The sequence below is a fragment of the Gymnoscopelus microlampas genome (assembly GCF_963454915.1).
Source record: "Gymnoscopelus microlampas genome assembly, chromosome: 5".
Taxonomy (NCBI): domain Eukaryota; kingdom Metazoa; phylum Chordata; class Actinopteri; order Myctophiformes; family Myctophidae; genus Gymnoscopelus; species Gymnoscopelus microlampas.
Window position 1 is genome coordinate 45921190 of NC_139942.1, and position 22482 is coordinate 45943671.

Below are 22482 nucleotides of genomic sequence, written 5' to 3' on the forward strand. Positions count from 1 at the left end.
AACAAGAAAAAGAAACAGAGGCTCACTGCTTAAACTACTTAACTACTTAAACCCCATTTTATATGAAATGAAGGCTATTCAAAAATAGAAGATCTGCAAGCTCACAACACAGGGCTTCACATGTGTCATGTGTTTCACTAGCCAATCACAGTCCTGAATTTGCAAAGTCAGCCAAACACATTACAGCTAGTGGTGATGACACTAGCTGTAATGTGATTGGCTGACTTTGCAAAAGTATAGATTTGCATTGACTGTGGAAGGGTTAGGGGTGTAGACTGCGTTGTAGACTATTGGCCAATCACGGTGCAGGATTGGTCAGTGTCCAAAAGTCACTTATAGGGGGCGGTTACACCGCCCCAAAAAGGACACTAGAAGGGTGTGCTCTGTGGAGTCATATATCTCTGCCAGATAATCTCTGAATATATTGTTGTTGTCGGGCAGAAACCTCTTATCTCCATATTTCAACATTGTATCGAAGGCAACCACTCCTATATCTGGCTTTGTCCGTGTGTCCGTATGTATGTATGTATGTATGTATGTCCGTGTGTCCACCAAGCTAACATTGGTCAAGCATCACGTGACACGTGACAATATGTTGAAAGGGTGTGCTTTGATTGGCTAGCGAGACGCATGACGAAATAGAGACCTATAAATAGGTGTGTCACTTCGAAACATTGTTTACATGTTTCGAAGTGACATCAGTGCCATCAGCCAAGCTAACATCCGTCCAATGTTAGCTTGGCTGATGGCACTGATGTCACTCTTAGATGTTCTAATCTAAGAATCAGAACATTTCTAGAAAACTATGGTTAAAGATAGGGTAAGTGATTTCCTTTGGTTAAAATAGCACGGGTCTGCTGGCGGAGACTTGTGCTCCGAGGAGCACATTTTCTAGTCTGTTTTCTATGTCTGTCCACAAACATTGATGACAACATCAATACAGGGTCAATATGGGGCTCATCAAAGGCACCACTCACTTCACACTCGGTGTGATTTTTTCATAAATTAATTCCCTACTTCATCATTCAATTCACTATTAATAGCTGTTATACACTATATAATATTAATTATAATAAAAAGGAACGTTTTTCCTATATAGGCTCAATTTCAATGCTGGGCCCTTGCTTTGAAAGCGTCCTGCTCAGCAGACATGACTATCAAGCTGTGGAACTAACATACCATCTGACATACCTAGCTCTGACATCAGAGAACCGTTCCTGGACTCCATACTGTATATGGAGATAACCGAAACGTCCAGGACTGATAGTCCCAGATTTGGGCTTAACAGACATAGCCCGCTCCATATATGGATATGCCCGACACTACCTGACTTCACCGTAGTGACATCAGGGCGATACCCAACAAAATCGATCGACTAGGAGAATAAGCCTCAATACAGTTGGCTTTACAGTCCAGGCATCCGTCTCCCTAGCTTGCCAAGGGGCATTTCGGTTTACCTCCTGCTTGGATACCATCACAGCGGCTCTTGGATCGGGTTAAACAACCAGTCGAGTGTTTGGTATTTTATATTGAGACATGACTAAGGAAGAAGTGCAAGGGCCGGTGGCGGAGGAGCAGGCCCAGTCAAAGAAATCCCTGAAGAAACAGCAGAAGAAAGCGGAGAAGGCCCCAAAGAAGGATAAGAAACAGGCCATGCTGGCTGCTAACCAAAGCACAGAGGACGTTGACTTTGCCCAGGATAGGTATGGCGTGTCGCCTATGTGCCAGTCCCAAGAGAAACTGGAAAGAGCATTGGTGCATATCCAAGAACTGACACCAGAGAGAGCCGACGGGCAGCTGATGTGGGTGCGTGCCAGAATCCACACCAGCCGTGCCAAAGGGAGGCAGTGTTTCTTGGTCCTGCGTCAGCGGCAGTTCAGCGTGCAGGCACTGGTCGCCGTGGGAGACCGCGCCAGCAAGCAGATGGTCAAGTTTGCCGCCAACATCACCAGGGAGAGTATTGTGGACGTGGAGGCAGTTGTGAGAAAGGTGGACCCTCCGGTGAAGAGCTGCACCCAGCAGGATGTGGAGCTGCACATTGAGAGGATTTTCGTCATCAGCCAGGCTGAGCCTCGCCTACCCCTGCAGCTGGATGATGCTGTGAGGCCGGAGGGGGAGGAGGGGGATGAGGGGAGTGAGGAGGACGAGAATCGCAAAGCCACAGTCAATCAGGACACCAGGCTAGACAACAGGGTGATTGACCTCAGGACAACAACCAGCCAGGCCATCTTTCGCCTGCAGTCAGGAGTGTGCCAACTCTTCAGAGAGATCCTCACCGACAAGGGCTTTATGGAGATCCAGACTCCCAAAATTATCTCAGCTGCCAGTGAAGGCGGGGCAAACATGTTCACTGTGTCCTACTTCAATACCAGTGCCTACCTGGCCCAGTCTCCCCAACTCTACAAGCAGATGTGCATCTGTGCTGACTTCGACAAGGTCTTCTGTGTGGGACCGGTTTTCAGAGCGGAGAATTCCAACACCCACCGTCACCTGACAGAATTTGTGGGCCTGGATATCGAGATGGCCTTCAACTACCACTACCACGAGGTCATTGACTCCATCTATGACACCATGGTCCGGATTTTCAAGGGCCTCAGAGACAACTTTCAGCCAGAGATCCAGACGGTAAACAAGCAGTTTCCCAGCGAACCGTTCGAGTTCCTGGAAGGACCCGGACGGCTGAAGCTGAACTATACGGATGCCCTGGTCATGCTCCGTCAGGCCGGTGTGGAGATAGGCGACGAGGAAGACCTAAGCACCCCTAACGAAAAGCTGCTCGGCCGCCTTGTCAAGGACCTGTATGGCACTGACTTTTTTGTGCTGGACAAGTACCCGCTGGCTGTGAGGCCTTTCTACACGATGCCTGACCCCAAGAACCATAAATACTCCAACTCATATGACATGTTCATGCGGGGAGAGGAGATTCTCTCTGGAGCTCAGAGAATCCATGATGCTCAGTTGCTGACTGAGAGAGCCGTGCATCACAAGATTGACCTGGAGAACATCAAGAGCTACGTTGATTCCTTCCGGTACGGCGCACCCCCACACGGCGGCGGTGGCATTGGCCTGGAGAGAGTCTGCATGTTGTACCTTGGCCTCCACAACGTCCGCCAGACCTCCATGTTCCCACGTGACCCCAAGCGTCTGACCCCTTGAACACCCCCCCCCCCTTACTGTCTTGGAGTGTTATGTGTTATGTTTCAGTGCCATTAAAATATAGAACACAGACCGCCTCAAAGCAATTTCATTTGTATTTGCTGTTCTTGTAAAAACTAAAAAAGAACCTCAACTAGAAAATGTGCTCCTCGGAGCACAGGTCTCTGCCAGTACTGTTCCTGATTAATCCTGTCTTACCTCACTTCAAAAGATATAAATGATCTTTTGAAGTGACACACCAATTTATAGGTCTCTATTTCATCATGCGTCTCGCTAGCCAATCAAAGCACACCCTTTCAATATATTGTCACGTGTCACGTGAAGCTTGACCAATGTTAGCTTGGTGGACACACGGAAGGACGAGAACGAAAACATAGTCTCCTGGCGGAGACAAAGACAATGATGGTCAATTATTTCAGTCTTTCAAAGTTGATAACAAAAAGATTTTGACCAAAATATTAAACAAATAAATATTGAATTCATTGTTGTTTGTTTATTTCATGTATATCGTCTATTTCAATGACTGGACTGACAGAACTTCTTTGTAACTACTGTTACTTGGATTAGATAAAAGTATTTTGGTATGAAAATATGCATTTTAGATGTAACCAAGTATAGGCCTACTGGATCCATAACTCCATGTCTGGCATTTGTGATGATTTTAATAGTGGAGAGACCGTCTGCTTCAATGGACATAAATGCATTAGAGGGCTCGGCTGCCTTCCCGAATATGGCGGCCGCGATACAGGTTCCGCCAATGAGCTGCAGCGGCCAATGAGGTATCTACGTTTCTATATCTATGCCAAATACATGAACGAGGGAAGGCGGTTTCGACCAATGCGCTCGACTCACGAGCCTGCGCACGGGGTTGCGCACGAAGGTGACACTACTGCGCATGTGAGACATAACTCTATGACGCGAAACAACGCGGAGGAGCCCCGCAACCAGTGTTGCCAGATTCTGTGAAAGAAACAAGCAACCAGGTCTAGTAAAACAAGCCCAAAAGAAGCGACTGTGATCTACAAGCTCACAACGCGTCGCGATGTGAGCTTGTAGATCTGATATTTTCAAATAAACTCTTGGGGTGAAATTATAATAAGCAGACCTGGCAACACTGCCTGCAACATCGCCGTCCCCAAACACGAAAGAAGGGGGGAAAAGGAAGTATACGCCGGGCGAGCAACTCCTTGGAAGTGAATGGGCGGGGATTTCCGGTTACCACTCTAGTTCTTCTATAACTCTATATGGTTCCTACCTGGCCCTGATGAGACTGGGGTAGGTTTTCACCAGGTAGTCGGAGATGTTCCTGCCCGTCAGATCCAGCATAACGTCTCCTGTGGCTTCTGCCCGCTGGCGAGGGGGCAGTCCCCCGGCTCCGATTGGACAGATAGGCATCATTGTCAGCTTCTTATTGGTGCTGCAAATGCAGGAAGGGGAGGGGTTTTGCGGCCGCCACTCGGGGCTCAGCATGATGTTGCTGAACACGGCCGGGACGTCTGGGTACTCCCACTCCTCTGTGCTGTTGCGACAGGGTATCCTGGGAAAGGAGGTTTGCATACAGGGGTTAATTGGCTCTCAGCATGTCAGAACACACACTTTCAGTTGTTCCAATTGGCATGGTGCATGTATGCACATGACTACTGTAAATACATATTTTATGATTGCACAATAGACAGGTATTAGGGTCTGCTTTGTCTCTTAAAGAGGTGGTGCCATGGTTTTGCACTTTTTCTGTTTTTCATGTCTCTATGAGGTTGATAGAACTTCATTAATTAAAAGTATATACCCTCCCCCTCATTATCATAACACAACAGGTGTGGGCATGAGGAGGAGGAGGGACTAGGACAGGTGGGTGGTGCTAAGGTGGTGGAGGAGGTGCTAAGGTGAGAACCAGGTATACTTAATGAACTGGAGGCGTGTCCACATAAAAACATAATTTTAACACTTTCTGTACACTTTTTAAAAAAAATTCTCCCTCCTAGTATAACCATAATACCTGATGATTATGTTTTGGGGGGGGGGTCACTGAAAATCACGGCACCCCGTCTTTAATGCAGTGGTTCTCAACGGGGGGTCTGGGGACCACCAGGGGTACAAAATAGACCCTTACAGGTCTGTAACTCTGACAGTGTACATATGGAACCAAATGGATCCGGCCTTATGGGTCTGTAACTCTGAGAGTGTACAAATGGAACCAAATGGAACCTCTTTTTTGTCCATTTCACTGAATCCTTGCGAATCATTCTTAAATAATTTTGTGAGTGAAACAAACAAACAAACAAACAAAAAAACTCACCCCAGAGGCTCTCCCTCCATGCAGCGTGTGCCCAGGCCTGGCCTGTTGAGCATGCGCTCTGTGAAACGCTTCATCTTATCGTCAAAGGGCCGCTCATTACTGGAGAAAACAGATTGCACAAACTGAAGGTAAGCACACAAATCAATACATTTGTTCATCTATTAGCTATCTGACATAGAGAATGAAGTCACTCAAGAGGTTATCCATTGTGTGTACCATGTAGCTGCCAGGTGTGAATTCATTGATAATACCGTATGTGAATGAATACAAATGTGAAGTGAGTCTGATTCATAATGTAATACTATTTCACACTAGCCTGATTATCAGCCTGAAGCTGCGTGGAGCTTCAGTCTGAAATTGGCTGCAGTGTCTGCGATTACAAGGGGGAGGGGATTCGAATTTCCCTAAACCAATCACAAGAGATCCATCCGCCAACATCTGACGTCATCGCAAAGCTTGTTTTAGCAGATATTCGCTGATTGGCTTGTAGTTAGACCCACCACCCACCTCCGACTCTCATTGGACGGTACGTTCTGTATCGAAGATATCCTAGACTCACATCTCAACACCAGACCAAGAGGCAGTCCACTCAGGGAGTGGGCGGGGTCTATGGTTTGGACCCAGGCTAATTTCACACAATATGTGGCGCAAGCGTGCCGTTCAATGAAAATCAGTTACTTTAATTTTTGTGATGCAGTTTCTATACATTTTTCTTAAGTAAGAGCAGATACTGTATGTTGTACTAAGCTAAATGTTACTTGTTTTAAAGTGATGTCCTGGTACCAGTGAAGACTGACCTAACAAAGGTGAACTGTTTTCCATACATCCAGGGGCTCAGAGTCAGACTGGGATACTCTCCAAATGGAGGGACGATCATGGTGAAGATCAAGGATATCAGCACAAAACTGGCTGGTAGAACAATCTGGAGAACGAAAAACAAAGCCATCAGTCACAATGCTCACAATACTGCAACCTATGGTATACTAACTTAAAATACATGTTTATCAACTGTTTGTTTATTTAATTAACTTTAATTAACTCTGCAAATGTTACATGACTTTATTTCCACGTTGTATCGTTATTTGCTGTTCTACTTGAGATTAATTGTACAGGCTTTTTACTGTTCTACCTATTTTAATACCTTGTCTTGTTTTAATCTCTATGTATGTGAAGCACTTTGTGAGCCATCTCAGTGAGAAGTGCTATATAAATAAAATGTACTTACTTACTATACAAATAAACTTGCCTTGCCTATTACAACTGAAATATAAAAAAGCTGATTTCTGTACTGTAGTCATGGCATCATAAATGTGCTTAAGTGGTTAAACGTATGTAGTAACTCATCACTTCACCCAACCATCCCACAATCCATCTGTATCAATCACCACAATTTCACCTGTCCACACTATTCTATTCTAACCATCCATCCATCCATCCAAAGATCCATACAGTACATACTGTACAGTACATTATCCTATATTAATATATTAACTAATGGGAGGACAGGCACGCGGACCACGCCCACGTCACTCTGACTCAGACATAACCATGAACAAACCCGATATGGTTATCCACCGCAGATCCGACTGATATGTCCATATATAGGCATATATGGATCTCCAGACTCAGCCATAACCATATAAGGAGTTCCCAATGCAGCCACGCCAAAATATGGAGTGTGCTGTCTAACATCAATGTTTCGTCATGGCATCAGGCGCAAACAGCAGCTCCATACTGTATATGGGCACAAGGACTGACAGATACGAAGATCTCCATATATGGGCATATTGGTGGAATATTGGTGGAATCGGCTGTGCGACGTAGGAGTAACCTCTAGTTGTACATCCGGAGCTGTAATGTTAGGTCTAAAGCGGTACAGTACCTGTGCTAGGAAGTCTTTCTGGCTGCGTGTGGCATGGTGGAACCTCTTGATCAACAGGGCAAAGAACTGTTTCAGGATCAGTCTGGTCCCCTTCACCTGCCTGGAACACCTCCCTGCACTGCTGTCATCATGGGTAGGAGCGGCGTTGGCCAGCGTGACCCCTCTAGCATCTGTGGTCATAAACAAGCAAAGCAATGAACATAATAGAGCAGTTTAATACTCTACTACAGTATAGTTGCGAACGCAGCAGAAGGAGGCGCGCAAGGAGGCGCGCCTCCGCGCAAGTGGAGCTTACTATGAAACCCTGCTCGCGTTGTGTGTGTGCGTGTCTGTGTGTCCGTCTGTCTGTGTGCAGTATTGTGTGCACTGCCTGTGTGCAGCCAAGTAAATGTCCAATATAGACGTACCATACATCAAATGAAAGGTCTTTGAAAACTGAACACATCTGTCAAGGTTGCGTTTAATCCCCCGGAAGCCACGCCCCGGAGAAGGCTCCTATAAACTCCCCATTGAACCCCCATGTTAAATGAAAAGTGCCCGAATGGCTCCGAAACTTTTTCTACCCTACGAACAAATACTTCGGGCTCGGATTTTGGCTCCGCCCCCCGGAAGTGGGTGAAACAGACACTTCAAACACTTTGTTGAATTGTTCAAAAACATTCAAAGTTCTTTTTTTGTGAATTTGTATTTTTCTAAGATGCTCCTTTTAATGCAGATTTTTTTGGTTTTTTTTTTTTTTTATTTTATTTTTTTGTTACTTTTTTTTAAATATTCTTTTTGCGTTCGCTTCCCGCGTTCGCGCGTCTTACTTGTAGTTGTCAGCAGACACATCAGTTGAAATTATGGTTGCCAAACATCCCCTGGTCTACAGTAAGTTTGTCCACCAAAGCACTTGTTCCCAGCTGAAAATGCAAGGTAGTCTCCTAAAACTCTCCCTCAACTCTGGGTGCCCAGATAAAAGCAGCAGACATGAACGCGCAGCACAGAATAGACGCTCAGCGTCTCATCACGCTGCTGGCGTTTCCAGCATAATGTAAAAATGCGATCACACAAACTTCCATTGAAAACAATTCAAATCATATGCTGCGCGCAGGGGAAAATGCCTTGGTGGACACAGCCCCTTAGTCTGGTGTATTGGAGTTAAGCAGGTAGGGTTTGACTTTGCCATTGTTCTAACTAGTGGCTCTATAAGGCCTCTGACCTTGGTTGACCTCCACATCAACTCTATTGCCATTTTGTTCAACATCAAACAAACTACACACTAAGGCTTGACAAGGATCTACCTGTGTGGACTACAATATTAACATACTGTAATGCCTGAAGTTATATTTGGTTGCGTGCCGGGGTCACACCCCGAAAATAGCCGATCTACAATTGTTGTTTTAATATCACGTCATACAAGAACTGTGTTCCAAAAATAAACAAATGAGCACGGCGGTTTGACTCATATGGATATGAAGCATCAACTGATGCCGAGCTAATGTTACCGAATTAATTACATTTTCAACAGAAACAGACTGTATCAAATATGAGTGAGTGACTATCGTAAACGATACAGAGCCACCTCCCTGACAATATCGCCGGGACAATTTGTTCATTGTTGGACCAAAATTCTTATACGAGTCGATTCTAAGATGACCCAATGTTATTCTCCATAGAAAAATTACTTCCGTGACCCAAGGGATCAACGAGTGACATCAGGACATCGGTACTCTATCTAACTATATAAATGGCGACCAACTTCCGCACCCTCGGTGTCCACACCCCACAGCTCTGTTATCGACTAAACAACGCACCGCCAGACCACATGTCGCCAACTGACTCGCCACGCCGGCCGCGCTGAATTTACGCCTCGCGTAGGGGACATCTCACTGCTCAATACACCTTTTCCACCGCGCAACATAATTAATTCTACTCACCAAATGTCGGACAAAACGGAAGGGGAGGCAGCTTCGTACCGTTTACCGTGCGCACGACCTCATCACCACAACAGCACGCAGCCGCTGCGGGGGTTTTTTCCTTTTTTTCCAAACTTTTTTTTTGGTCACCATTTTCTCCAGGCACCATTTCTGGTGTAACGTCGGGTGTTTCTTTTCACCAGCCAATCACCTTTCACGTTGCCACGTCGCGCTGACGTACGCTAAACAAGCGCTGCCGTGCGCACAATGCAAACGAGCCCAAAGGCGCGCAAAAATCAGCCGACCATTGCTTAGACACAAAGTCAGACCTGGCAACGCAGCCTACGCCAATCATGTGTGAGAGATCTACAAGCTATGGGGCAGAGACGCCACCGTATCTTAGCAACAACTACAGCGCTCACTCTCATTGGTCGTGTCACGCTAACAGCAGTCTCCAGACAATGGCATCGCAGACAGCTTGCTGTTACTGCTGTAGCCATCACAGGCAGTTGCAGCACGACGGACAGGGCGCTGTGATAGCTGCCATGTCGCTAACGCTAACCTGGTTGTCATGCCTGCAGCGGCTGTGCAATCACTTTGTCAACAATGCACGTTCGTGTGGTGAATGTCTATATTGCTGCTCAGTTCGTCCATTGTAGATGGTGTATGTTTGTGTGTGTCTTCTGGAGAACTATGTAGCTCCACAGCAACTACAGTAACTAACGTAATGGCAGGACCGCCCCGTGCAACGCATGTTAGCCTGCACTATGGTCATGTAGTAATTTCAGATAATTTCGCTCCGATTACAGCAGTGTTTATCAACCCTTTCACGCCGCCCCCCCCCCCCCCCCCCCAAATACACGTACTTGATCTGGGACCCCCCCATTCTGTTTGACTCCGTTCCACAAGTAAATATTGTGAAAATAGCCGATCTACAAGCTCGAAACGCCTCACGTTCAGAGGCTTTGTAAGCTTGGAGATCGGCTATTTTCTACATGATTGCCTCTTTCTTACATTCTTTGCCAATGTGGCCCATGTTTTCATAGCATAGTTTATTGACTACTTCTGTTGCAGAAATGGCCATTTCCTTTACTTTCGGTTTTTTATTGTCTCCGCCAGGCCGAAAGGCATGGCGCAAGACTATGTTTCACCCCCTGTCCGTCCGTCTGTGATAGCTAATCTCTCACATCGTTGACTTGATCGCAGCAAAATAACAGCCCGATGTGGAGAGTCAGTGAGAGCTGGATAAACGACGTAAAATGTGTCAAAAGGAGTCTGTACGGCTGTCGATAAATGAACACATGACGTCGGTGGGAGAGCAGATATTGTGTCTTTTGGACAAACAGCAGCGTGGTGCTGATGTTTGTTGTGTGAAGCAGCTTAATGTCAGAGTGTTTGTGTTGGAGCGCCTCAGTGCGGCTGCAGAGTTCATGTGCAACCTCTTCCAGAGAGACACAGACACTAGAAACTCTGCTGGGGAAAAAAAACACTGCTGGGCATTGACTTTCCTATGGACATTGATCTACACACTGCAGGTATATCTGCTACACACACAACATCAAACTACACACTGCAGGTATGATGCAGCGTTTGCATTACAGCCAGCATGCCAGCGTAGTTCCCATATGGTTTCAAGGTGGGCTAAACCATATGGACCCCATGTCAGCAATGTCAGCGGCATCCACTTCACTCCCAACTGCGATGCCCATGCAGGCTATAAGTAGCTTCTACCTGGCCCTTAGGTGGGCCCCAACTAGCCATGTTTATGTGGGACCAAGGCGGGTCCTAACTGGGTTTGCCCATGCAGGCTTTAACTGGGTTCTACCTGGGCCCTAGGTGTACCCTAACCAACCACAGTGCAGTGCCCATCGCTCCAATTGTTGTGACGTCAGGGCTGTCAATACTGCACATTGGTGGAGGAGGAGGGGCCGCAGGGCGACCGCACACATCGCTGAACCAATGGTAGCCCACGGATGTTTCCTCTGTGGATTTACAATCTGCCCCTCTATGCCACATATCATCCGCACTACAGGGTCTTCACTGACCGAGCCACGGCCCCACTGACCCTCATGACGCTACGCCACTTAAACGTGCGGCAGCATGCGCTGGGTTGCCAGGTTTGCACAGCCTGCGCCAGAAACAAGCAACCACCTTCATGAAAAAAAAAAAAAAACCAAATGGTCCGCAATGTTCCAGGGGTGTCCCCGCGCGTCCCAACACTCCACAGGGGGTCAGTGGACCATCAGGGGGTCCGCGGACCCCCTGTGGACCCCCTGAAACATAAGAAATATTATTTCTTCAAATTTTTTCCTTTTTCAACAAAACTTTTCCACAGTTTCACTCCGGCGATTTGGGTCCCCCTATATACACACGCCTGGGCCCCGTGCGCGGCTGGGGTTGAGGGGGGCGTAGCCCCCCGAAACTCTAGTTTAAAATAAGTAAACATCTCACAATGGTTAAAGACAGGAATGGAAAACACACTATTGAATGTACCACTGTTATGTGGAAAGCCAGTGCAGTGTGATATTAAACACAAGAATGGAATACAGGGAGGTCATGGAATATTAATGGAGATATTTACCAGGGGTACATGCATTATTTGCTGCCTCTCCGGCCGCTGTGACCTTGATGAATATCTGAAAGAGAATACATCTCTTGTTTCTTAAGTTTCCATGCAAAGCAACAGATTTTTTTTAACAGACATTGCATGCTAATAATCAACCAGTTTATTCAAGGAGAAAGGGTTTGCCCTCACATGTTGCTTGTATTCACATTGTATTCAATTCCTCCCACAGGGGAGCAATTACTGCACGGTACACACAGCACAGACGTTTTGTGTCTCACTAAGGAAGTCCCAGACGAAACGTGTGCACAGTAATTGCTTCCCCCGTGGGAGGAATAGAATAAAATGTGAATGTGAGCAAACATGTGCGGGCAGACCTTTTGTCTTTGAATGACTACTGGAGTATCATACAAGTAGAATTGTGCTTGACAAAATGTTAAAACACACAGTGATGTTGAACAGAGGAGAGACTGTGTATGATCAGGGTCCAGAAACTTGCTTCCCATTTATATTCATTGATATTCCTGAGGAGGAAAAATTTTGTTCATATGACTTGGAAGAAATGGAAAACGAAATACCTTCTCTGGTTTACTGGCCTTTTATGATGAACTAAAAAAGTTTTTTTTTCTTTCTTTTTTTTAAGTGTCTATTTTTGTTAAAGTTGTTTGGTTAGATGATTATGAAAAACTTTAATTATGTTTTAGGAAAGGTCATTTTAGTTTGGCAGATTTACATGTAAGGCATGTAGGGGGAAAAACTATATTTTGTTTGCAGGAAATTCTAGTTTTTCCAGGAAAACTCTCTTCTTAAAGGATTTAGAAGACATTTTTTAGAATCAGCCTCATGTCTTAATGGGTTAAGTACACTCAAGTAAATGTACTTAGTTACTGTCCACCACAGCCCTACAGTACCTCCTCCAGTGAGGTGTCGGAGACGCCGAAGCTGCTCAGGCCCATGTAGTCCAGCGTCTCCTCCAGCTCCCTGAACAGGCTGGCGTACGCGCGATGCCTGAAGCCCTTACTGGGCAGCAGGTAAGTCATCTCCTGTCCTATCGTCTCGATCAGCCTGGCATCGGGGACGTGGTGCTGGATGAGGGAGGTGATGGCCTCCACGTTTCCTGGAGACACAAAAACACGCAGGGGGGGTGGGAATATTTAATCCATTAAGAGCGGGAACGCATCTGTGTCATATTAAGATTTCTTTGGCTATTCAAAAATAGCAGATATACAAGCTCATAGCGCGGCACTCTGCTAATTTTTTTTTAAATCGTGGACAATTTGTGCAAATCTTTGAATATATATATATTATGAAGCGAACATTTTTAACTCCGATCTGTGCTTCTGGGGGTCCCTGGAACAACATATCTTGAGATGGGGGTCCGCGGCCAAACACATATCATTGTGGGGGTCCTTGACATGGAAAAGTTGGAGTACCACTGATATAGCAACATACTGTTTTTAGATATGTATTTGGCCGCGGACCCCCCAGAAGCAAAGATTTGAGTTACAAATGTTTGGTTTCAAAAATATATATATTCAAAGATTTTGACCATTTTCAACCTATTATCATATATCATTATAACCATTTTCAAAAATAGTGCAAATAGACGATCTACATAAGCTTGCAATGTCACGTATTGTAAGCTCGGCTATTTTCACTTTTCATCATACAACAAAGTACAGGGCTTAACCAGGATGACCTTGAGAAGACAATGGGGGGGGGGGGGGGGGGGGTTCTGGAATAACTGCTTGGAGTGGAAAAACACATCCATCTTTACTTTATTGATTCCGAAAGGAAGATAAAGTGTTTATTCAAGCTTAAACTGGAAGGTTAAATGTGTGCTTAAAAGGCTATGGAGCCGTATAGATGCTTTGTACTGGACACTTTATGGCTATACTTTTATAGTGTAGGCATTTCCTCCAGCAGCGACTGAAGCAGAAAACATACAGATCAATATCACTACAAGGCTATATGTCTGACCCGAGTGCAGAAATGCATCTCTTGTTGCACTGAGTTTGTTGGAACTCTTCCTCTGGCAGAAAAAACAGAAGCAGAGGACTATTCATTATTATTGCTGACATATATTATATAATTTATATTATATTATAGAAGATTAATAGTAATGGACATTGTATTTGATATAGAACTGATATCTCATTCAGGTAAGTTTCATCCATTATACACGTGTGCACGTGGCGTTTCGTTGGTTCAACCTTCTCAAAAGCTCCTCAAAATCCACTGATGCACCTTGAGAGTATTCTTACACACGCAAACAACGCATTGTCCACAACTTTTGCAGATTGAACGATCCAAAATGTGAACTGACAAACAGCTTTGGCATTCTCTGGCTCTGGTAAAAAAAATAATACATAATGTCCACCCCAGGTGCATACCCTTCCCCAATCACCTGTCCAAGATAAGAGGCATTCCCCTTGGTGCCCACAAACAATAATCCAATTTACAAATAAAATACCCAAACTAATACCAGTGGTGTAAAGTAACTACTGTAAGTACATTTACTCAAGTACTGTACTTAAGTACACTTTTGAGGAATTTTTACTTTACTGGAGTATTTCCCAATTTGTCGCAATGCGACGCATTGTAAGCTTGTAGATCTGCTATCGTCAAAATACTTGTATACGTGTTGAACTTGTGAAATGGGACATTCTGCATAATGAGTACTTTTACTTTTGGTACTTTAAGTATATATTGTGATGCCAATACTACTGTACTTTTACTCAAGTAAATTCTGATTACCGGACTTTTACAATTTCTACACTGCAGTATTGATACTTTTACTTAAGTAACACATTTTATTACTTTTTCCACCACTGACTAATACCAAATAATAATAATCAAACAAACAGTGAAATGGCTTCTACAACATGCATACAAAATTAACACACACACACACACACACACGCACACACGCACACACACTTACCATCCATGGCTCGTTCTAGTTGTGGTGCATGGTTCTGTGACTGGTCTTTGTGCCTGGTGCAGAGGGAACAGGCGCAGGAACATTCTGATGCACAGTCGCAGTCGTTCTGCAGGTGACAGGAACAAAAGACTAAAGACACCTTCAACAACACTGAGACAGTGTCAGTCACATAGACCTAGAACAACGGTTCGCAACTCCTTTCATTTCAAGGACCCCCAGTTTGATATGCATGAGGAAACGGACCCCCATTTGATCAAATGTTTTTGTCTGTAACTTTTATCTTTTGGCTTGAAAAAACATCTATCAGGAGATCAAAGGAGGATGTATATGTCATTTTAACATCTCTTTTGTACATATAGCGTTTGTATTTGTTGATGACATGTATTATTGTGTATTTTTTTGTATTCTATGTTGATGAATTGAATACATAGGACCACAATGGAAACAAGCCCCCATTACTTTTTTGTGTTATCCTTTTAGCCTTAATGTCTTATTGTACCAAGTGCTGTTTACATTTCTGACCAATAAAGTATTCAATCGATCAATCTCTGGGACCTCAATCTATACACTGTATAATCCACAGTGTTCATTTAACTCTGAGAGTATACAAATGGAACCACGTGGACCTCACATTGAGAACCAATGACCTGATAATGAAGATACTGGTGCAATAGATATTGTGATGAGATGAGATTTTAATCTCTGGGACACCAATCTACACTGTAAAATCCTCAGTAATCATTTAACTCAGAGTGCACGTTCTCTGAGTTACAGACCTGTAGAGTCCATTTGGACCCCAGGCGGTCCCCGGACCTCAAATTGAGAAGCGTGTGTCTCTGTGTGTGTGTGTGTGTGTGTGTGTGTGTGTGTGTGTGTGTGTGCGTGCGTGCGTGCGTGCGTGCGTGCGTGCGTGCGTGTGTGTGTACACATGGATGATAAAATGTCTAGAGAAAGAGACAGAGGGAGATTTACAGTTGTCCTGAAAAACTAAACAGGAAAGAGAGCCAGGAGGGACTTGCTCTCATAACTGCTGCTCGTATTTGGATAGATATTTAAAATATTTAAAATTATTCTTAAGCTGTTGATTTTGTTTTTTTCTGTCTGGCTCTAATCAGGGAATAAACTAATTATATACATTAGCATCAGCATATTATGAAATATGCACTGATACATTACCTACACAATTCAGTGCACTGTGAATGTGGATGGAATAGAGAGCACACGTTTTTCTTTTATTGACGCACTCACTCTCTCCGACTGCCTATAAACTCGGCTGGTATCAAGGGCAGAATGTAATCTCATCATGTATGCTACAGAAAACCTGCATTAAACGACGAGGATGGGATTCGAACCCACGCGTGCAGAGCACAATGGATTAGCAGTCCATCGCCTTAACCACTCGGCCACCTCATCTACTGTATCGATATTCATGTACCCTGAATTCACTGTACAGTAGGAGTCTGACAGTCTGCTGTGATGTGTTGTAGTGGATAATAAGCCCTGCAGTGTAAACTCTTTCTAGGTCGTCCTCAGACGAGCCCTCCATCGTCGCCTCCAGTCATTCGGGTTCTCCATACATCTGGTCAGCTCGTCGGTACTTTGCGCTCCTGCAACTTTCGTGAGTACTGTACGTCCACGTATGTTAATGTAGGACATCCTCGTGACCAGTGCCCGTGTGTTGGTTCCCACAGCACCAATTAGCTGGCTGGCAGTTCTTGATTAGCCTGGTAAATCGCATTTCACTTGATTGGTCTGCTGAAATCAAATGAAATGCGATTTCCGCGACCGGGGTGCCTTACCAGGCTAGTTCTTGTTCTTGACCATGGGCGTAGATCAGTGGTTCTCAAACATTTTATTTTCAAGGATAACACTCAGTTACAGACCTGAGGGTCTATTTTGGAAGCCCCTCAAGTCATTTTGTGGTTGTCTCATAGGAATAGAGCTAATAGCTCATATGTTAATCATTTCTTTACTGTTTCCTACTCTACTCTGCATTGCCATCTGCTGGTAAAATAAGATATAGTCACAGTGCCGACATATTGATATTGTTGTCCCCTCCTTGTCCAACGGTGCACTTTGATTGGAGGAGAAGCAGTGCTATTTAGCATAACCAGCATGCACATCGGTCTGTCTTATTATGAAATAGATTCCCGATAGATATAGTCTTATATTTTATATAATCGCTTTTCTACAGTTATTAAGTTTTACTTTTGTGCGTAGTTTTAGTGTCCAAAACACATTGTGTAGGTCAGAGTTATGTAACACCGTTAGTGTGACGTATAGTTTGATAATTGAGACGTTTAGAGGGATCATCTTTCCAGTAGGAATTTAACTCTTTTAGTATTTATCTAGTAGGTTTCTAATAAATAGAAGCCCTCTAACCATGTTGAAAACAAGATGTAACTGTCCTGCATTAAATAGGAAGGCTGACCATAATGAGCAGTAAAGACATTATTACTGTGAAATGTCTCATCTAGAGGGATGTTAGTTAGAAGTGATGGCATTTGTTAACTGATCTTATACTCTTCCCTGTGCCAATCATGGGTGTAGATCAGTGGTTCTGAAACATTTTATTTTCAAGGACTCCCATAACCCTCAGTTACAGACCTGAGGGTGTATTTTGGATGCCCCTCACAGAACTCCTTAAGAATCACTGGCCATTTTCATAACACAATATTTTATTTATTTGATGACAATATTCATCTGTAATTATATTATACATTATTAGGTTGGGATGCCAGGATAAACGATCACTAGCGTCCCTGATGCTAAAAAATTATGCTTCCGGAATCTCTTGATGTCGATTCCGCGAAAAGGATAGTTATTCACCACCCTCTCTGTGCCAAACAAAGCAGAAGCCCTTTTTAATGATTTGTGTACAGTTCCTCACTAAGACCATAGTGAACATACATCTCAGTCATGGTTGTCGAAATAGTGTCGTGAAATGTTACATATTTTTTTTACTTTTGTGAGTAGTTTTAGTGTCCAAAACGCATTGTGTAGGTCAGAGTTATGCAACACCGTTAGTCTGACCTATAGTTTGATAATTGAGATGTTTAGAGAGATCGACTTCCCAGCAGGAATTTAACTCTTTTAGTATTTATCTAGTAGGTTTCTAATAAATAGAAACCCCCTAACAATGTTGAAAACAAGATGTAAGTGTTCTGTATGGAACAGTACAGGTGTGCTGACCATAATGAGCACCCAAGATTGAAGGAATGTTGGCTAGAAGTGATGGCATGTTTTAACTGCTCCTATACTCTTCCCTGTGCCAATCATGGGCCTAGATCAGTGGTTCTCAAAAAAAATATTTTCAAGGACTCCCATAACCCTCAGTTACAAGCCCCTCATTGAACGCTTTAAGAATCACTATCCATGATTATTTTATTATAACGCAATATTTGAACACACATATGTGATGAGAATATTGATCTGTATTTATATTATACATTCTTAGGTTGGGACGCCAGGATGAACGATCACTAGCGTCCCTAATGTTAAAAATTATGCTTCCAAAATCTCTTGATGTCGATTCCGCAAAAAGGATAGTTATTCACCACCCTCTCTGTGCCAAACAAAGCAGAAGCCCTTTTTAAAGATTTGTCTGCAGTTCCTCACTAAGACCATAGTGAACATACATCTCAGTCATGGTTGTCAAAATAGTGTTGTGAAATGTTATATATTTTTTACTTTTGTGCGTAGTTTTAGTGTCCAAAACGCATTGTGTAGGTCAGAGTTATGCAACACCGTTACTGTGACCTATAGTTTGATAATTGAGATGGTTAGAAAGATCATCTTTGCAACAGGAATTTAACTCTTTTAGTATTTATCTAGTAGGTTTCTAATAAATAGAAGCCCCCTAACCATGTTGAAAAGAAGACTTAAGTGTCCTGTATGAAACAGTACAGGTGAGCTGACCATAATGAACAGCAAAGACATTATTCCTGGGAAGTGTCTGATCTGGAGTGATGTTAGTTAGAAGTAATGGAATTTGTTAACAGATCTTATACTCTTCCCTGTGCCAATCATGGGTCTAGATCAGTGGTTCTCAAACATTTTATTTTCAAGTACTCCCATAACCCTCAGTTACAGACCTGAGGGTCTATTTTGGAAGCCCCTCATGGAGCTCTTTAAGGATGACTGGCCATGATAATCTTGATATAACACAATATTGGAAACCACATTTATGTGATGTGAATATTTATCTGTAATTATATTATACATTCTTAGGTTGGGACGCCAGGATAAGCCCTTTTTAATGATTTGTCTACAGTTCCTCACTAAGACCATAGTGAACATACATCTCAGTCATGGTTGTCGAAATAGTGTTGTGAAATGTTATATTTTTTACTTTTGTGCGTAGTTTTAGTGTCCAAACGCATTGTGTAGGTCAGAGTTATGCAACACCGTTAGTCTGACCTATAGTTTGATAATTGAGATGTTTAGAGGGATCATGTTTCCAGCAGGAATTTAACTCTTTTAGTATTTATCTAGTAGGTTTCTAATAAATAGAAGCCCCCTAACCATGTTGAAAACAAGATATAACTGTCCTGCATTTAACAGGTGGGCTGACTATAATGAGCAGCAAAGACATTATTCCTGGGAAGTGTCTGATCTGGAGGGATGTTAGTTAGAAGTGACGGCATTTGTTAACTGTTCTTATACTCTTCCCTGAGCCAATCATGGGCCTATATCAGTGGTTCTGAAACGTTTTATTTTCAAGGACTCCCATAACCCTCAGCTACAGAACTGAGGGTCTATTTTGGAAGCCCCTCATGGAACTCTTTAAGAACCACTGGCCAAGATCATCTTATTATAACACAAAATTTGAACACATTTATGTGATGAGAACATTCATCAGTAATAATATTATACATTCTTAGGTTGGGACGCCAGGATAAACGATCACTAGCAACCCTAATGTTTAAAAATTATGCTTCCGAAATCTCTTGATGTTGATTCCGCAAAAAGGATAGTTATTCACCACCCTCTCTGTGCCAAACAAAGCAGAAGCCCTTTTTAATGATTTGTCTCCAGTTCCTCACTAAGACCATAGTGAACATACATCTCAGTCATGGTTGTCGTGAAATATTATATATTGTTTTACTTTTGTGTGTAGTTTTAGTGTCCAAAACGCATTGTGTAGGTCAGAGTTATGCAACACCGTTACTGTGACCTATAGTTTGATAATTGAGATGGTTAGAAAGATCATCTTTGCAACAGGAATTTAACTCTTTTAGTATTTATCTAGTAGGTTTCTAATAAATAGAAGCCCCCTAACCATGTTGAAAAAAAGACGTAAATGACCTCTATGAAACAGTACAGGTGAGCTAACCATAATGAACAGCAAAGACATGACTACTGGGAAATGTCTGATCTGGAGGGATGTTAGTTAGAAGTGATGGCATCTGTTAACTGTTCTTATACTCTTCCCTGTGCCAATCATGGGTCTACATCAGTGGTTCTCAAACATTTTATTTTCAAGGACTCCCATAACCCTCAGTTACAGACCTGAGGGTCTATTTTGGAAGCCCCTCGTGGAGCTCTTTGAGGATCACTGGCCATGATCATCTTAATATAACGCCATATTGTAACACACATTTATGTGATGTGAATATTTATCTGTAATTATATTATACATTCTTAGGTTGGGACACCAGAATAAGCCCTTTTTAATCATTTGTGTACAGTTCCTCACTAAGACCATAGTGAACATACATCTCAGTCATGGTTGTCGAAATAGTGTTGTGAAACGTTATATTTTTTACTTTTGTGTGTAAAAATGTCTGATCTGGAGGGATGTTAGCTAGAAGTGATGGCATTTGTTAACTGTTCTTATACTCTTCCCTGTGCCAATCATGGGTCTAGATCAGTGCTTCTGAAACATTTTATTTGCAAGGACCCTCAGTTACAGATCTGAGGGTCTATTGTGGAAGCCCCTCATGGAACCCTTTAAGAATCACTGGACATTTTCATAACACAGTATTTTAACACATTCATGTGATGAAAATATTGATCTGTATTTATATTATACATTCTTAGGTTGGGACGCCAGGATAAACGATCACTAGCATCCCTAATGCAAAAAATTATGCTTCCGAAATCTCTTGATGTCGATTCCGCAAAAAGGATAGTTATTCACCACCGTCTCTGTGCCAAACAAAGCAGAAGCCCTTTTTAATGATTTGTCTACAGTTCCTCACTAAGACCATAGTGAACATACATTACAGTCATGGTTGTCATAAAATGTTTAATTATTTTTAAACTTTTGTGTGTATTTTAGTGTCCAAAACGCATTGTGTAGGTCAGAATTATGCAACACCGTTAGTCTGACCTATAGTTTGATAATTGAGATGTTTAGAGAGATCGACTTCTCAGCAGGAATTTAACTCTTTTAGTATTTATCTAGTAGGTTTCTAATAAATAGAAGCCCCCTAACAATGTTGAAAATAAGATGTAAATATTCTGTATGAAACAGTACAGGTGAGCTGACCATAATGAGCAGCAGAGACATTATTCCTGGGAAATGTCTGATCTGGAGGGATGTTAGTTAGAAGTGATTGCATTTGTTAACTGTTCTTATACTCTTCCCTGTGCCAATCATGGGTCTAGATCAGTGGTTCTCAAACATTTTAATTGCAAGGACTCCCATAACCCTCAGTTACAGACCTGAGGGTCTATTTTGGAAGCTCCTCATGGAACTCTTTAAGAACCACTGGCCAAGATCATCTCATTATAACACAATATTTTAACACATTTATGTGAAGAGAACATTCATCTGTAACTATATTATACATTCTTAGGTTGGGACGCCAGGATAAACGATCACTAGCGTCCCTAATGTTTACAAATTATGCTTCCGAAATCTCTTGATGTCGATACCGCAAAAAGGATAGTTATTCACCACCCTCTCTATGCCAAACAAAGCAGAAGCCCTTTCTAATGATTTGTCTACAGTTCCTCACTAAGACCATAGTGAACATACATCTCAGTCATGGTTGTCGAAATAGTGTTGTAAAATGTTATATTTTTTACTTTTGTGCGTAGTTTTAGTGTCCAAAACGCATTGTGTAGGTCAGAGCTATGCAACACCGTTACTGTGACCTATAGTTTGATAATTGAGATGGTTAGAGAGATCGTCTTTCCAGCAGGAATTTAACTCTTTTAGTATTTATCTAGTAGGTTTCTAATAAATAGAAGCCCCCGAACAATGTTGAAAACAAGATATAACTGTCCTGCATTAAACAGGTGGGCTGACTATAATGAGCAGCAAAGACATTATTCTGGGGAAAAGTCTGATCTGGAGGGATGTTAGTTAGAAGTGATGGCATTTGTTAACTGTTTTTATACTCTTCCCTGAGCCAATCATGGGCCTAGATCAGTGATTCTGAAACTTTTTTTTTAAGGACTCCCATAACCCTCAGTTAGAGACCTGAGAGTCTATTTTGGAAGACCCTCATGGAACGCTTTAAGAATCACTGGCCATGATCATCTTTTCATAAAGCAATATTTTAACACATTTTTGTGATGACAATATTCTTCTGTAATTATATTATACATGCTTAGGTTGGGCCGCCAGGATGAACGATCACTAGAGTCCCTAATACTAAAAATGATGCTTCCGAAATCTCTTGATGTTGATTCCGCAAAGAGGATAGTTATTCACCACCCTCTCTGTGCCAAACAAAGCAGAAGCCCTTTTTAATAATTTGTCTCCAGTTCCTCACTAAGACCATAGTGAAC

General features: G+C 42.9%; 2 protein-coding genes across 2 annotated transcripts in view; one reads left to right on the plus strand and one right to left on the minus strand.

Moving 5' to 3' along the window:
* Window positions 1-22482, minus strand: part of LOC311045134 (retinal-specific phospholipid-transporting ATPase ABCA4-like) — a gene marked incomplete at both ends in the record, with an annotated part of 110528 nt that overhangs the window by 20333 nt on the left and 67713 nt on the right. The window contains 7 exon segments of the mRNA XM_084056944.1: window positions 4412-4693; window positions 5453-5551; window positions 6250-6374; window positions 7335-7504; window positions 11814-11868; window positions 12707-12912; window positions 14740-14845. Coding sequence (XP_083913070.1) covers window positions 4412-4693; window positions 5453-5551; window positions 6250-6374; window positions 7335-7504; window positions 11814-11868; window positions 12707-12912; window positions 14740-14845 — 1043 coding nt within the window.
* On the plus strand, window positions 1537-3156 carry LOC311045731 (aspartate--tRNA ligase, cytoplasmic-like; the record flags this gene model as incomplete). The annotated part of the gene is made up of 1 exon (XM_084057752.1): window positions 1537-3156. The coding sequence occupies one exon, from the start codon at window positions 1537-1539 to the stop codon at window positions 3154-3156; it is 1620 nt and encodes a 539-aa protein (XP_083913878.1).